Source organism: Cyclopterus lumpus, chromosome 24 (genome assembly GCF_009769545.1).
Source record: "Cyclopterus lumpus isolate fCycLum1 chromosome 24, fCycLum1.pri, whole genome shotgun sequence".
Taxonomy (NCBI): Eukaryota; Metazoa; Chordata; class Actinopteri; order Perciformes; family Cyclopteridae; genus Cyclopterus; species Cyclopterus lumpus.
In genome coordinates this window covers 8,951,188-8,969,576 of record NC_046989.1, presented here as the reverse complement: position 1 = coordinate 8,969,576, position 18,389 = coordinate 8,951,188, and the positions used below count along the sequence as shown (strand labels likewise).

The 18,389-nt window shown below is 42.6% G+C and overlaps 1 protein-coding gene across 1 annotated transcript in view; it reads left to right on the top strand.

The window, feature by feature from the left end:
* mettl24 (methyltransferase like 24) overlaps nt 1-18,389 on the top strand; it is a 29,134-nt gene that overhangs the window by 5,006 nt on the left and 5,739 nt on the right. The window contains exons 2-4 of the mRNA XM_034527270.1: nt 9,055-9,153; nt 13,354-13,466; nt 17,706-17,931. Coding sequence (XP_034383161.1) covers nt 9,055-9,153; nt 13,354-13,466; nt 17,706-17,931 — 438 coding nt within the window. The remainder of the gene's footprint in view (nt 1-9,054; nt 9,154-13,353; nt 13,467-17,705; nt 17,932-18,389) is intronic.

Genomic DNA, 18,389 nt, shown 5'->3' with positions numbered 1-18,389 from the left:
GTGCCGCTGTTTTCCCAACTTGGGTTATTGACACACTTATAGTCACTGACAATAAAGAAGCCTATATATACTGAAATGTAAATATATTACTTATTAGTCCATCAATGTCCAAATGGAACAGTCTTTCTTGTAAAGACTATGATGAAAAGAATGATACCACTGACATGTAAGTATGGTATTGATCTTCTCATCTGACTCTCAGCAAGAAAGCAAATTACGCTTATTGTACAAATGCTTTGTGGTTGTTTGAAATGTCCACATGGGGCACTGTAGAATGCAAAACTCGAAGAGCATCTTTTTGTGTTGAAAGCCACAAGTGCAAACTAACCAGCGATAATTTGAGGTTTACAGGCCCCTTGAAAGCAGCTTACATGTACCCGGTGGTATAACTCCATGCAGGGGAAATACATATGAGACATCCAAGCCCTTTGATTTCCAACATTTCTGGATCATATAACCGCAATAGCATTGCATCACCCCTTATGCGCACACCAGCCCCTCCCCCCCTCCCTCTACACAGGCACACAGCTTTGCTCGCTCAATGCTAGATTAGTAGCCAAGTCCAATGAAGGAAAACAGGCCGGCCTGGAAGAAGCACAAAGAGACCTTTCAGATAATCAATCACTCCTCCTTGGCAAAGTTATATTAATATGACTATTTAATCGCCTTGAGCGAGGGTTTACACACTTTTTAAACAAGAGAAACAGCTGAGAGTGTATCTGGAGCTCAGAAGATATGACTACTTGTATTAAAAGTAGGAACATTATGGATCTGAAATCAATTCCTGTTTGTTTTTAATTTAAATGTAAAACTATAGGCTCAGAAAAAGGTCAGAGGCCAAAGTTGAGACCTAAAAGCGTTCAATCCCTACTTTTAAATCCATACAAGCCCTGCCTCGACCAAGAAGATCAAAACCATATGTTGCAGATGGAGAAGCAGAGGCCACTTAATGCTCTAAATGTTATTGACTGAACAAACAGTGGGTCCGTTGTGTGCGCCATCTTGAATCGGACAAAGACTCCCACTGAAGGGGGGAAAAAGAAAGTGTCACGTCCAGAGTCTCGATCTCACAATACTCCCCTCAGACATGGACGCCTTGTCTGTAACATTCCAGAACGTTCTCAGTCTCCCGCCCGGCTGATATGAACGAGTGCATTGACCTCTGAAAGAGCTCCCTCCCATCTTTACCACTCAATTTCACTGCCCCATCCATGCACATACACACGCACCATGAATACCTCGGAGCAAATGTCACTTTCTGTGCCACCAAAAAGCCAGCGGTTTGGTTGTGTAGCAAAAAAAATCCATTTCAGAGGCATTCGACATGCACCAATAGCATCTGGTAAACCATGAGTCTGGTTACAAAGACAACAGAGAGGGCCAGAGAGCATCACGGACAATTGTTTGAAGAGCTTGTTGTTGAAAATAATATGTCTGCCTTTCTGTCTCTCACTCAGTGAATCTATTTGATAGCTGATACTGAGTGTTAATGAGAATGGAAAACATGTGGCGAGGAAGGCACAGAGAAGGGAGATTAAATTAGAAACACAAACACAACGTGGGCTGCTTGTGGAGACACGACTGCTCAGGAATAATGTTCGCAGCATTCATAATCTCACAAAACCAACAGGAAAATTGACACGCCGTGAATATACAACCCCCTTGCCATATCAATGCATTGCCAATGTCATATTTATGTGGAAGAAACAAACTGACAAATTGGCAAAGAAAGTCAAATGATGGGGATTTTTCCTGCTCCGTCATCTGGTGCTCAACAAGCTCGACACCAAACACAGATCTCATATCTGGGATACGGTCCAGGAGGACAGGCACACACTTGCATAGATTGACTCATACACTCAGGCATGCAGGTTTGAACTACAAGCCTGCTGACAATAGGACCCCATCTGTCTGTGAAGAGGGCCACGATTCAATCACGATATGAGCAAATCTAGACCGCCTCGCGTCAGCAACTGTGCCAATCACCTTTTGTCCGAGTTGCATCCCCTAACCATCAATCTGTGTTGTGATGAATAGGAGCATCTGTATATGCCTGTATGCATTTATGAATGTGTTACTTGAGTGGGTCTTCCCAGTCACGGCGTGTCCTTCCCCTGATTACTGATCGCCTATCAACATGGAGAACGAATTACAGGCGTTGCTTACCTTTCTGTCTATACTAGCAGCTGCTGTGCAGTGAAATTCTGCATATAAATGCTACTCGTGTCCAGCGTGTCCAGCGGCTTTTTCAGCCCTGCGAAGCGGATGTTTGAAATCATGGTTTGCAGCCTCCAGGATGGAAATGAACGCAAAACGAGAGGTCTTTCCTTTTCTTATCAATGCTTGTTTTGTTTTGCACACCTATTGTGAAGTTACCAAATAAACTAACTATGAATGAACAAAAGCATAAATGCTCTCCAGGCACCTCCAGTCACCCAGCGGAGCTACGAGTGTGACAACAGACAACAATGAAACCGAAGGGGAGATTAGTGAGAGGCGCGTGTAGTCAACTTTGATTTGGAAGAAAGAATTTTAAAGTCAATTTGATCTGCAGCCTTGTAACTTAGTTTGACTTAGTGTCTGTTTTAGAAGTATAGAGGAAGATCTTAAGGGTACAGCACAACCTTCTATTATTAAACAGTACAATAATACTCTGCTGTATTTTCTGTAACTAAGCAACCAATCTACTTCCTGTTTACACCCACGTGCCCAGTGATAGGAATAGTCATGTAATAATCCTTTTCATGGCGTGTTAGTACAAGAATAAATTCTAAAACGGAGCTGAAACGGACTTGTGGACGGAGATTGATATTGTTTTAAAACCTACCCTGTCCTTTTGTGCAACCATTATCTGATGGATTTATGTTTCATTCAACTCATAAAGTGTCCTCTTATCTAACATTGAGTGGTCTGTCATGGCACTTCCTATGAAATTCAAGGCACTGATATGGTTCCCTCGGTTCAGCACAGTATATTGAGGATGTTCGTAAAGAGGAACCTGGAACAAAAAAAATGAAAAATGAAATGCTCTGCATTGGCAAGACGGAGCCATGTAGGCGATGGCTTAAAGTGCTGAGTGAGAAATGATCTCTCTCTCTCTCTCTCTCTCTCTCTTTCCCTCTCTCTCTCTCTCTCTCCAAATGTGGGTTTGTCCGATGCCTTTGAGACTGAGGCTAAACTCTTCTGAGATTACTGCCTATATTAAAAAAGATCAGCGTAATCCCTCGCTTTAATTCTGTTATACCCTCACTGTACTCTGGTGAGCTGGGATTGGCCAGCGAGCCCGGCCTGCCAGAGGAATAGAGATGACATTGCAGGAAACCGAGGCAGATGGGTCGGATCCAACTGCCAGGCTCCCCAATCTACCAGATTAGACAGAACGATAGAGCTCAGTATGGCGGATTCTTTGTGATTATCCTGTTTACAATCAGTATCAATCCTTTCAATATACAGTTTGTATTATGCTCTTGATATAATCATTCTCAATGTTTGATCTGTCACCAACTGATATAACATAACATCCAGTGTATGATCTGATCTGACCACTAGATCAAACCTGTTGGATACTCCTTTGCTGTGCAAACTTTGTATATATTGACTACCAATAACAACGATAATCACAAGATTGCCATATGTAGAACCTAATAAATGTGTCCAATGACAAATGAAAGCAGGATGATTGATTTCTGGCTGATGCAATGTGTGTGATCTCAGCTCCATGTCCGGTCATACTATTTACCATCCATTATCATGTCAATATAACTACACACATAGTCCAAAAAAATAACATGATGATGTACTTTTTGCAAATAATGTCTTATAGTATCATATAGTATATTGAGCAGCAAAGTGGTAGATCCTCATTTGCCTATTTGCTCTTCTTTTTCTAGCCCATTGGTATGGACAGTATTGTCATGTAATGGAGAATGTTAATTTTTATCAAGTACTAACTATGAGGTTGAATATCCAATAAGTTGACACCTGTCTGTCAATGCAGTTATGTATGTACTAAGAAGGTTTTATTTCCGAATAAAATGAATACTGGGAAATTGCTTTTTGATATGATAGTGTTTTGTTTTAAAAGCCATAAAGCTCTTCACCTTGTGATAAATATTACATTAAACCAAAGTCCCCTAAAAAAAACACAACATAAAATCTTTTGTAATGTTTCCCTGAAATGCATGAGCACAGCTCCCATGGAGCACACATCTCTAGATGTTCAAATAACAAAACTCCTATAAATCAGAGGGAGGCTAATGTGAATCAGCCACCTGCTGTTTCATTAAACCTCAACTTCTCTGTCTGCCCACTTGACCGTTGCACGACTTGACCTTCATCTGGCACAGATGTACTATTCAGTTTTTGCCCCAGCTGTCAGGAAAATAGAGCCTGCCAAGGAGCATTTGAATCTTCGAGACACTCCATAGTGTTAAAATAACATTGCACACGCGGTTGAACTGAAAGCTTTGACCTCTTGACTGCAGAGCATGATGGGATATCTCGGAAGCGTTTGCACTAATTGCAAAAAAACAAAACGAGCAAGCAGCAGGTCTGACACTCAGACACTCCTGGCACTCTGCCAGCACTCCCTCCGTCTGTGGACTTATGGGCAGACACAGCCTACCTGTGGCTGGCTCCTATGTGACATTTGATTCATCAAAAGCACTGCGTGTGTCCTCTGAGAGGCTCTGACCACACAGTCATCGATCGTTATGTACTGACTTTTTAAATGATTGGTGTAAATCCATATTCATGTGTAGAATGCTCTTCTTCTTCCTTCACAATGAGGTACATTTCCTCTTCTGTTTACAAGTCCATCTCCCCCTCTACCTACCTTCTTCTCATCCTCATTCATTGTTCTGGCAGACCGTCCTCTCTTGTTTTATCCAGTCATCTCTTGTCCACCCATCCATCCTCTTCTCCCCAGGGGGGATTATTATTCACGCTTGGCCTGGCTGCTCACCCTTCTTTCACACCAGGCTGAGAGGCACTAACACATCCAGCTCCATCAAGACATGCAGGCCATGCAGAAAGGCCCCATCACAGAGCAGTCAACAGGGGGGGCAAAACGGAATCATCCTTTATAAATCCCTAAGAAATCCAATGGAAAGGAAAGGAAAGTGCATCAGGATGAAAGACTGACAGAAGACAATTCAGTTACATTTTTACCCCTGACGTTGTCTGCAGTTGAATTCAATGAATAATCTCCATATTCAGCCGAGAGTTCATCTGCTGTCAGTGATCACACTTCAAGTGACACTTCAACTCATGTCGATGCTTACAGTTCAAATGACATGTCAAACCCGTTCAGGTCTCAGATTGTTAACTTTGAACAAAGAAAAAAAAAAAACTAACACAACTTCTAAAGTTCATACATATTTTACTCCAACTGCTTCCAACACCTCAAATGACAACTGACATTCCCAATGTTATGACACCAACAGATTTCAGTTTGTACACTTGAACTGATAACAAATTCTTTCAGGACCTCCACCTCAACTGATCCTTCAAATCAAATGCATCACTGGCTCTTAAACTGACATTTCAACTCAACTGAGCTTTGTAAATTGTCAGCTGCAAGCACACAAACACTTTTTTTGGCCTTATTGTTTGAAGTTTAACTGGATCTTCAATCTTCAGCACTTCAATTTTTAACTGCTATTTCAACCTCTTTCAGTATTCATACTCTTTCAAATGTTTAACTTTCATTTTGCAGGAGCAAGCGCACCCACATTTCCTTCAGAAGATGTCGCCTTTTTTAATGTCATACATTGGTATGACATTAAAAAAGGCGATTTCCATTCATTTCCATTAATCAGTCATTTCCACTGTCCATTAATCCATTCATACCTGAAAGAACGACCTGAAAAGCTTATGCTGAGGCGGTTGTTATATCTAATGTCACAGTGATTAGGGGCTAAACAGCTGAGGCTCGACAGTTGATGAGTGATGTTCTGTGTGTTTGTTATTAACACTTCTTACCTCTGCCGTCTCCGAGGCGCTGATGACTTGTTGTTGCTTGACTGAACATGGGGCTTAACACTAATCACCGCTAACTGAGGATTCAGCAGTGTGTAGGAGCTCATAGACATGTATAGTTTAATGCAGGCATAGACACCAACTAAATATCTATATTGGATCTCACTTTTAGCACATGCAGCAAAATAAATGTGTCGTTAGATAAAGGTTGGATTTATCTTTCACCAAATAACCTCATATGAAGAGACATGGATTGAAAAGGTTGAGTTGTACGAGTCTGACAACTGCTGCTTACTAGTTAAGTTAAGTCACTAGAAACCTTGGATTCTCAAAATATGTCAATATTTCCATTCCTTCTGTGCCATGAATTATAGTGAGAATGTGTGTGCATTTGACCCGCACTATGTCCTTTGCCTCTCCACTTGTTGTCCCTATCAAATCCCACCTTATACACTGCAAACTCCCTGAGAGTCCGTTGTCCCAGATATCTGCCCCCTGATCAGCAGTCCTGTCCCAGCTTGTGGCTGATGAGGCCTGATAGCTGATCTGTGCAGTAAGGACAGCTTGAAAAGAGAAGTTAGTAGACAGGTAGATGCCGAAAGGTAGATGTTATTTGTTTAAGTTTAAATAACAGACCAACATGCAATCTTTCCATCCCTGTAAAACTCTCCTGGCCTCACCGCTGCATTTTTGGACCAGTGTGGCCTTTGAGTTTTTGCTGCTATGAGATCTGAATCTAAATTGTATGGAGGAAGTGATATATATATATATATATATATATATATATATATATATATATTACTGTTATATTTACTGTTGTGTAGTGAGGGTCCACAACAGCATTAAGTTGTGCTGTTTTGTGCAAAGTAAGTGGTAAGATAAGTAGGTCTGCCTATTTATGCAACGCTCAAAATGGAAAATCAAACTGCACAGCCATCAAATTGTTTTTCCTGCAGGGTGATTATGTTGATCATTACCTCGATGCAATTATTTTAGAAAGAGAGAGAGAGAGAGAGAGAGAAACAATGACAAGAGAGAAAGGAGAGGTAGAGTGTCGGAGCCAGAGGAGGAAAGACAGAAAAGGAAATAGAGGGATGACATGATGGAGAGAGGAGGGGAAGAAGTAAAGCTCGGCAAGCATTCAGATGTTTTAAATCGATTAAAGGCTGAATGCCAAACAGTTAATAGTCTTGCAAGGATCCAACACTGCAGCCGTTAAAGGGACAGCTGATTCTCTGTGTCGGCAGATCCAGGATCAGTAACACCGAAAGTGAAAATGATCCACATGGTGCTGCCAAAGATAATGTATTAGTATAGTGTATGTGTGTGTCCATATACAGTAAGTGGATATGCATTAGTTTTTAGGAGTGCACAAGTTGTACATGTTCATTGAGGACGAAAAGAGAGCCCTCTTGTAGAAAATGTTAGTAAATACTCATTGCATGGTTTCAGATCAGTTGCACATAAATGAGAGAGAGAGAGAGAGACATGGAAACATGGGTGTGAAGGTTATTTTCCAAAACAGACATGCTGTCCCATAAATACAGATTGCTCACCAGATGTGCCCACAGCATCGAACAAACCCAAACATGATCTGTCTCGCTTGATACCACGGAAAATCTGAAACCGCAGTGCCCATGACAGACCGATGAAGGCAGGAGCGTCCAAAGAAGGGCCGCACTCTATCGTGAAATCCCCCTGGATCATTTTTACCAGGCTGCTTGTGACATTTGGCCATGTGTTTGACCCAAGGACTTATTGTGCAACGAGGAAATGCATCATTATGCGTCACCCCAGTAAGGGGAGATGCATAAGCACATGAAGTAGGCAAGATGTTTCTCGGATCCTCTTTTTCTTCTCCCTCCATCTCTAATCATTAACAGACACATTCCTGTAGAAATGAAGCAGGCTGTAAGGCAGAGAGCGCTGCCAGGTTTCAGGAATGTGATCACACACTGATGGTGAAGTTAAACACAGCCAGACTTTTTACATTAGATTTTTTTTTCACATGTATACTGTTAGGTTGTAGTGGATTTTATATATATTTGCACATGTAGATAAGAGAAGTTTATGTTTTAAATTAATACATAAAGAAAGATATGATAATTAATTTGGGATATTATGAGGAATATTCTGGAGGAATGTATTATGAAACATAAGAGAGGATCACTGTTTTATTATTCTGTTTTAATGACAAATGTAATGATTAACTGTATGATGCATGAGAATGAATGAATGTTTTATTGTTTAGACAATAGTTAAAATGGATGCCGATTGAAACCTAATGTGTTGCTTTTATTCTGAAGGCAGGATAATAGGGTTTTATTGTGAAGGGGAACTTCCTGTCCTTGACCGGAAGAGTGAGCTTTGACCCCGCTAATTTATCAATTGGCTTAGCGAACAGAACGGCGGCATCCTTTGAACTGACCAATAGAACTAACCCTTAGGTGTGAATTCATTTGCATGACCAGACTAACGACCGAGCATTTGTTCTGGGGAGACATGGTTCTACTGGTCTGGAGACTCGAGACAGCCCCGGTCTGTGGCTCCTTGGGAGCTGCAGTCCGTCTGTGGAGAGATCCTCCTTTCTGGCCCCACGATCGTGAACGCTACATGAGTCTTTGCCATTAAATATTGTTAAACTTTAACTCATTGAATCCTGAATTTCCTGCGGCCACGGGACCCGGAGCTTTGAACACGAATCTTATAATACCTTGCAGAGCCGATCTCAATGAGAATAAATAGCAGCCGCATTTTTACTAAAATAACGATGGAAATGAACTAAAGCAGCTTATTTGTCACTAACACAGAGGTGGGGGAAAACAATCCTCCACTGAGCACATTGTGACCTAGTTCCATCAATATACACAAGTGGGTTACAATACCTGGAAGAATAAAGCTCCCTTTGTTGTTGTCCTTGCACTGGATTCCTTTGATTGGCCTACTTTGACATTAATTAATTATCAATTGTCATGCTCTTTCCGTTTGTTAATAATCACGCATGTGTGTGTGTGTGTGTGTGTGTGTGTGTGTGTGTGTGTGTGTGTGTGTGTGTGTGTGTGCGCTCCACTACAGACTCCTCGGTGGCATATAGACTTGAAGCCCTGGGCCGGTGAGAGTCATTCTCTGGAGGAAGAAGCTAAAAGGTTCCTCAACTACATCACAACACCCCAAGTGAGTCATGGTTGTTTGGATTCTTACTGTTTAAAGCTACAGTTGTATATAACTACTTAATTTATTTCATCTATTTGTCAGGGACCATGTATAATATAACAAATAAATGTTGTCGCTTGCAGTGATGGAACATAGCTGCCTTAAGTGCATTGCCTGCCACTGCTGAGTGCCCAAATAAAGGACAACAAATAGGAACATTACAATCTGATATGGAAGATTTGCAGAGCAACAGTATTATGAAAGAGAAAACACGATTGTTGGTTTCTTGGCACTGTTAACAGTTAACACACCATTTGGTATTTGACATAACTGCTCAATTCTTGGCCTTCTTGGTTGCTCAGTTTTTACCTTGAGCCACTGTTGATGCGGAGTCTTGTTTGTTTGTCTGTATTTATTTGTGATATTGGCTGTACTTGATGCTTTGCTACAAGCTATTTTCCATCAAAAAACAACATCTTGAACTGTTGCTGCTTTAGCTGAAGGTGAACTAAACATTGTAACCAGAGGCATTAATGTAGCATCAATGCTATCATTTGAAGACACATAATCAGAGTAGTTGTTGCTATTGAAGGCCAGGTAGTGCATTGTTTTTGACAGGTCTTTGTTATGTATATCAGAGCGAGCCTGTATCTATCAGCCAATGACCGAGCAACACTGGCACCTCTTTCACATTCAGCTCAGTCGTCTTGCTCGACAGCACACACATAATTCATAACTCTATTGATTACCATACAGATGAAACTCAGAGCCCCTCTATTCATACTTAATCAATGAGATGTTGTGGTGTGTCTGTCGGTTTATGTCAGTATTAAATTACTACAAATCGATTAAGATGTTCAGTATCATAATTTGAGAAATATTGAGGGATTGAGAAAGCCTGTAATTTGGTGTACTTGTCCCCATTGTGAAGGTAATGCAAAGGACATTTAATTATCACCGTCCAAAACATAGCGGGGCATTTTGGGAATTTTCATGTGCTACATTGGTTTGGGGATGAATCAGCAATTTATCTTTTTCCTCTCAAACAGTACCCCACTCTATATCTTCCACAGCATAAATTCAGCTCATAATGAATTAACCTTGGGGTGTGTGTGTGTGTGCGTGTGTGCGTGTGTGTGTGTGTGTGTGTGCGTGCGTGTGTGTGTGTGTGTGTGTGTGTGTGTGTGTGTGCGTGTGTGTGTGTGTGTGTGTGTGTGTGTGTGCGTGTACATGTGTGCAGCCACTGTATTTGTGTGTTTGAGAGGGAAAGACAAGGACAAGAACAGGGCGAAAGGGATTGTCTGAGTATTGGTGTGTAAGTGTGTGTTTGTGGGAAGCTGTTGAAGGGAACTGTCAATCAAACACACTGACAGGAAAGGGTGGAGGGAGTTGGAGGGCGCAGAGCAGCATCCTGAGCTGTAATGCTGACTGACAGAGTGCCTGGTGGAGATGTTACTCAGAGAGATGTCCTGCGACACAACTGCCCGATCAATAGGAGTCAGTGTATCTTGCATACATGCATAAACCAGCACACACACGCACACACAGATAAGAGGAAGTGTTTCTCTAAAAGTAGTTTTTAACAACATAACATTTTGGGGCATTATTTTTCTTATTAGCTTGAGAACAAAAAGTTGTTACTGTTAATGTATTATCATGTGTGCTCAAACGTACATTTGTACAGCTAAGTGGTATCCAGTGAATTCAGTTCAATGCATAGCCCGCACATGTGAAGTGGCAAAATAATCAAAAGTGAATTTGCATTTCATTGCACAATGGGCATTGTGTGCTGATGAAAGCTTTCATCTCGAACACATTAACAATGACGACCATAATGAAACGCGTTCCAAATTGATTTAAATATATGACTGTGCCACCCACATGTACAATACAATTATTGGGACCTTTGTAACAAATACACATCAGGTGACAATGCACTTAACTCAACTGGTCTCATTCTGGCCTGTCACTCAACACTGTTGAGAGGGGACCTGGTCCAGAACTGTGAAAGACCTACAAGGAGACTGTGGGTCCACTGGGATAAGCATTGGAGTCTCGTGCACCAGCACCTGGTGGTGAGTTGGGATCAGATGGCGGTGGCCAGAGAGAGCTGATAGATCCATATGTAGTGAGGGGGAACTGGGAATGTCTCGCAGTGACCCCAATCTAAAAGATCTTTAACTCCCACCTCAGGAAAAGGTTCTCACGCTGGTCTGAGTTGTGGTCAGAAAGTCATCGATGCCTGGGACCAGCAGAAGAATCAGAAGAATGAGGCCTTTTGGGCTTGGTTGGCCCAAGGGTCTCCAGACAAGTACCATGATGCCAGAGGTGCTATGGCTTTGGTGGTAGCTGAGGCAAAAACCTAGACGTGGAAGAAGTTCAAGAAGGCTATGGAGAACGTCTGGCAAACCGTCAGACGACTCAGGAAAGCAGGGTTCGTCTCAGGAGGACTGCTGACCGGGGATGTTGTCATGCACTTTGAAAGAGCACCGTGAGGAGCTCCTGAACACGACCAGCACATTCTGTGGACGTTGCACACAGTGCTTGCATAATCACCCTGCTAAGCCTTCCTGGGAGCGCTTATGCCAGAGAGGAGGCTTCGATTGTCTGAGGTCCAGGAGGAGCAATGGGGATTCGGACCTGGTGGTGGAACAGTGCACCAGCTCTTTACCCTTGCAAAGCGAGTTTGCGTATCCAGTCCACATGTGTTTTGAGGACATGGGTACTGAGCATGTTGCTATGAGCCAACCATTCCTTATATACCAGGAGCTTCTGTATTCTCCATAAGTCAAACATATTTTCAGTGGGTGTTGGGCACCACCAGGATTGTCCCTTACCACCAGTTCTAGCTGTTCTCATGGATATAATCTTGAGGCGCAGCCGAGAGAGGACCGTGTTCTGTTTAGAGACCTCAAAATTGCTTCTCTCGTCTTTACAGATGATGGGTTCTGTTGGCTTCATTACACAGTGACAGTAACCCAGACGGATTGCTCCCTCGGGGCTGGGAGTGAGTTGCCAACCCGAGAAGTTAAAGTATCCTTGAGTCTTGTGCACAAATACGGGGCAAATAGGCAGATTGGTGCAGCATCAGCGGTAATGCAGGTGTTGCACCAGACTGAGCTGAGCCTGAAGGCAAAGCTTTTGATTTAGCTGCCGATCTTCAGTCCAACCCTCACCTCTGGTCATGAACTTTGGGTAGTGACCAAAGAATGAGATTGCGGATACAAAGAACAACAATTAGTGTCATCTATAGGTTGGCTGGGCTCAACCTCAGAGGTTAAGGAGCTCAGACATCTCGAGGGAAATTGGAGTAGAGTCGCCGCTCCATCGAATTGAAAGGAGCCATCTGATCCAGGTGGCTCGTGGGCACCTCCCTTTGCAGGTTTTCCGGGCTCTTCCAAATAACAGAAGACCCCGGGGATGACCTTATAACACGCTGGAGAGATCCAGAGCAAGGAAACAATGCCTACAATCTAACTCACTGCACAAGGAAATCAAACATGCACAAATATAAGTTTCAAATGTCATTTTTATGTTAACAGTAGATGTCTTTATAAGAGGCTGGCATGCAGTGCTATTTGTTCCCTGAAAACAGAATACTTTATTGTTATTACTTCTTGCTTTATTGCCTAACCTGAGCAAACTCTGTGTTTGATATGCACACAAGCAACACGCTCTATGCACATGTGTCCTCTATGTAGACAGTTTATGCAAGTGCATATTTTACACTCTGAATTTATAAAAAAACTGCCATTCTGCACTCACTGTTTGAAATTGTTGGCATATAAAGTATATACGAAAATAATATACTCCATGTTTGTCATCATTCTTTCATTTTCTCACTCTCCTCCTGAGAAACTTGGCAGTGCTGCTGAGGCATCTGCCCCAGCTGCACATCATGATGAATAGTATGGAGAACGTTGTTCAACACTGAGACCCAAACACACACAAGCCCAGGGTCAAATTCAGTAGCAGTCTCCAGGGATTTATAGCATCTGTGTGAAGATATTTTGAGGAAAAGATCTCCATCACATTCGGACTATTCAGAGAGTGTCCGCAAAGCTGCCACTCGTGGCTTTTGAATGGGATTGTCTCCATTCACTGCTTTTACAATACAGGGTTTTAGGCAGGGAACAACATAACAACATAACAACATAAGCTTGACGAGAAACTGTCGTGCTCAATATCGGAATACTTTATAATGTGTTTTTATGTGTTTAGGTGTCGTGTGCATCGTTGGAGGGGACCCCAGGTGCCTGGGCTGCATGTATGGACCCCAAATACAGCCTGACCCACAGAATACAAGGCAAACACTGCAGGGTGTACTCTTTTGGGTGCGTACAGACAAACACTAACATACATTAATTCACTAACTCCACATGTCACATTTCAACCATTGTTCTAACACCTAACTGTAATCACTTAGACAACAAAGGTACGTTCTGTGCATTAGCTTTGAGACGAGCTGTCATGTAATGCATCTGTCGAGCAACGGGATTGTTCCCATCATTCATTTTCTCAGACAGTCAGCGAGTTATCTGCAGAGCTTCTGGTTCTGTGACAGGTTGTGATATATCTTGTCACAATTGCCACTGTTTTCATTTCACTCATGACAATTTTCTTCCGAGAGAAGAAGCTCTGGGGTTTTCTTTCACTATTTCTTCAAAGGATGAAGGTTATTTTACACACAATAGAAGAGGAGTATCTCTGTCTCCACGTACCCTGTTGGCCTTTTTCTTTTTATGTCTTCCAATTTCAATGACTAATTGGTCACTCAGCCTATATTTATTCAGGATCTGTGTTGTTTTTCTGACAAAGAAGAAATATTCACTTCTTTGTGCGTATCACTTAGGTTTCTATTTCTTTGTGTATTCTGGGCAATTTGATTTGTTGAAAAAACACTGTAATAAGAGTAAAGGTAATCCTCTATATCTCTTTAACTGTACCTCCACATGCACTCCACCTCTGCTTCATCTTCTTGAGTGGCAAGTAATCTTGAATGGAGTCAGCCAGGCCACCAAGGTATTTGACCTTCTTAAGATTGGAGTCAATCACTCCCAGTTGGCTTTGCGTGCTGGATCAGCTCAGCCCAGTTTCTGCCCCACTGGGCTGAGGTGCTGCAGGGTTTTTCTGCAGGAGAGAGGGAGTTCATTCATTTGTCTGTTGAGAGACAGCACAGGTGTGTTGGCATCGAGGCAGACAGGGTACAGACACTGATGCGGGAGGAATGGAGATGGGGGCTGCTGCTGCTGTTTATGACTTCCTGCCTCTCTATGGTGGGGGTTAGGGGTCAAAGGGAGGCATTGGAGGAAAACATATCGGATATCCTCTGGCTGACTGATGGGAAGTCAGTCATGCAGGCAAGCTAGGACATTAACCAAAAGTAAAAAGAGTAATACGCATGCAAATATTTTAACATTTTACCCGAATATCAGTTTGGGAAGTTGTGACTCACAGCTTTAATTTTCACGTCAGCAAACGCCACATTACCATTTCCCCTTCTGTCTAACTGATCCCTTAAGACCTCCGGAAGGAATTCAATTCACACTTAGTTGACACTCAACTCCGTCTCATACAATACAACAGTGATTCAACCTAAAAAATGTAATTCTATGAAAAATAGAAACTTCAGATGTGACAAAAGAAATGTCCTAAAAGCCCAGTTAGTATCGCAGTTTAACAATGCAAAGCGCTCTCTGAAGTTCCACTTTTCTGGATACGTCAAGTGATCTTCTCCTTCCCATGTCCCTTTTCTGACCTAGATTCATGGTACACACACACACACACACACACACACACGCACGCACGCACGCACGGACGCACACACACACACACACACACTTCATGTTCATACTCATGAATCTTTGCCAGCTATGCTGAGTATCCTCTTCTCAGGAGACCTCTGCTCTGCTGTACAGGAGACTTACAATTCCCTCCTAAAGTCCACTGCTGCACATCACACTGTCTCTAATAGAAATGTCAAATACTATTAAGTGTGTGTGTTTACTGGTAAACTCAGCGCGTCAGGAGGACTGAGTTTGTACACTGTGTGTATACTCTTGCGTGCATACTACACATATTTTGGTGAGTGTGTGTGCGGTTGATATGTCTCATTTGCATGCAGCTTAACGAGCCGTGGACGGCTGTGCATGGGCAGGATGGGCAGCTGTTCTCTGGTTGGTGTGTCACGTGGTGGTGGATGGGGGGGGGGGGGGGGGGGGGGCTGCAGGATGTTTTTCCACATGAAAGACCAGCTATCCACCTTTCACCTCTCGTACTCTATCCTACCTCTCTCATCCTCCTTCTTCCGCCTCCTATATCAGTTTCAATCTTTTTTGATCATACTTTATTTTGTTCTCCTAATGAAGTAACTGAGCAGATGCTCACTGGCATAGAAGAAAGGCTGAGAGGATGAATCATCCATTGTCATAAAAAGAAAGCACCCAGATTCTGGCCAATCAAAGCCGGCATTGAAACTTGTGCATTCAGTCTGCTGCACTTTAACCCATCACAGTATAGCTATACACACTATAATAGTGGCTCTGGCTTTTACAAAAACAGTTTGAGATAGATGTCAAAATGTCTGGAAAAGTGGAGCATATTTTACACTGCGCTAAAATCTAAAAGTTATTTTTTGTTTTAGGATGACTTTGTGGTAACAAAATAGATCTTCTGACAGGAGAAATAAAGTGTGATTATTAATATCAATTAGAACTGTATACCATTTGGGTGAGACAGTTCGAAGGCCCTCGAAATGCAGAAATCCTCAAATATAATTTGAAAAAGGTCCACTCGTGAGAACTTTGCCTGCAGTCTGTCGGCCAGAGAGCAAAACTAAAATGTATCCAATTAGGAGCTCTTATAAAGGCAAGCACATCAGTCATTAATCACGCACATGTTACTGAGACGCAACGTGTGATGAAGGAAGGGGGAGTAGGAGCATGGCGGAGAAAGAGAGAGCCACACCGGCATGGAGAATATCTTGAGAGCACCATGGTATTTGACACAAAGGGAACATACATTAGAGAAGAATCCAGCTGTGAAGGTACAAGGAGAATTTGAAAGAGAACGAGACCAGACAGCAGATATTTTTCCCAGACCACCCAGTGTTAACCAGTCGCGCCTCTGAGATTCAACACATCCGGAGACTGTTGACACGATAGTTCAGTAGGAGGAAAGGCGGACTACGGGCTCTGTTGATGAGATTTACAATCCTTTGGGTGTTTGTCACCCATCTCACACGCACTTCACATCTGGTTGCCATGACGTTCTAGTCACCGCTCTAGAACTCTGTCGTCTCACGAGAGAGGATATTACAGCTAGTGGAGAGCCTTCTTTCTCAGCACTGTCCCCCATAATAGCTTCTGATGCACATGACACCCCACACTACTCCATGCGTAACCCCCCTGACAGTAGTCTGAAGTGTCACTGCAGTGATTCCTAGCTAAAATACCCCACCACAGAGAATGGGGGAACTCTCAGGGAAGTATATGAAATATTTAGTGCGGTAAAAAGAGATGTCTAATTGCATTTCGATCTCATACGCATCTCTTATCTCCCTGCGAGTGGGATACACGGGGAGTCATCTGTAAAAGACATGTACTGTGAAATGTACTCCCTCTGATGCGATTACAGAATACAGACGCAGCACCAAATAGACACGAGGGAATGCGGAGCCAGCGACTGAGCAAGGAAGAAAAGAAAAAAATTGCAGAATTAAAGGAGGGAGGGGTGAGATAAAGAGAGAAAAGCAGTGAAAGAGGGAGTGGGAAAGTGAGGGAGACACATAAAAAGAGAGAAATACAGGGGAATGTGTCTGTCTACTTGAATTTACACATCATATTTCAAAATGAGGAAGCAAGTCTCCTCTTGGTTCTTTATTTCTTGGTTTTAAGGTGGAGTCAGGGCCACAGTGGCGTTTGATATGCAGCTTCTCTGTATTTCTGTCTCTGAGTAAAATGTTATTATGAGAACTCAGTATTTCAGTATCCATTGTATTTGACATTGTGCTGAGGTTTCTCAATATTAAGACCACTTTGTGTCATAAACCCGGTTTCTTTATGTCACAAAGAAGATCTTGTTTGTATTACAATACATTTACAGTTTGAGCTCAGTTTGCATTGAAATATAAGAGGACGCCCTCTTACTGTTTAGTGCTTGGTCTTGGTGCCATCAAGTGATGGCATGACGGAAAAGTGGATGGCTACATTGTCAGTCTACCATTCAGTAGATGTTCCATTAAATCGTACACACTCCCAAACACTGAAATGCAACAGATCTCCTTTGTAACATACTCGTGTTGGCTCATTGTAGTGCTCTGCAGGTGAAGCATTGTGGAGTCACTTGCATGGCAGCAGACACATAGTCTTGTTTATTTGAAAAAATAAACAAGCTCTCAAATAGTAAACGTTGTGTCAAGACAAGCAGATGTACTTGAAACTAGAATCTAAAGTAGGGAAGATTTTTGATTAAAATCAGCACCTATTTGATCATCACTCTATACATATGTTGGCTTGTACCATGAAAGTGTTTGAAGTATTACATCCGATTGTCTTGTGCTGTGTGGGCTGCAGGTTGGGCGCGGATGATCGGTCCCTGGAGCGATCTCTCGCACGGGCCGGATGTGAGGTGCACTGCTTTGATCCCAGCCTGAAGCAGCCTCACCTGCAGCAGGAGGAAATGTGGTTTCACCGGCTCTCTGTAGACTGGAGGGATCCGAACCCGGCCATTGTTGCCAAGCGTCAGTACGCCAACACCAAGAAACTGGCCACCATCCTCAATGACTTTGGACACAGACAGGTAAGAGGCAGTCAGAACAAAGTCTCTGGCTATACATGTGTGAAATATTCTGCCATTATAACATCACCTGGAAGCATATGAAAGTGATTCTTCTTCCTGTGTCAGTGAGAGGTTTCCACTTAGAAGCATGCAGACACCAGCCCATGTCAGCGCACCCCGCAACATAATGCAGCCCATCGTGATTCATTCTTCTGTTCTGCGTCAGGCTCCAGTTGGATAAACACACATATATAATTGGGTTTTCCTCTTCTAAATATTATCATACTGAATGCTGCGTCTTCGGAGCCCCCGAGGATTGTGTTCCAGCTCATCAGATATGGGATCTGCATACAAGATCAATCATACACACACACACACACAGCAAACCCACTGATAGCATGCATACTAATAAACACAGTTTTAGATCAAACGGACATGCCGGTTTACAAAAAGGCTGAGTGGTTATTCAAGGTCAAAGA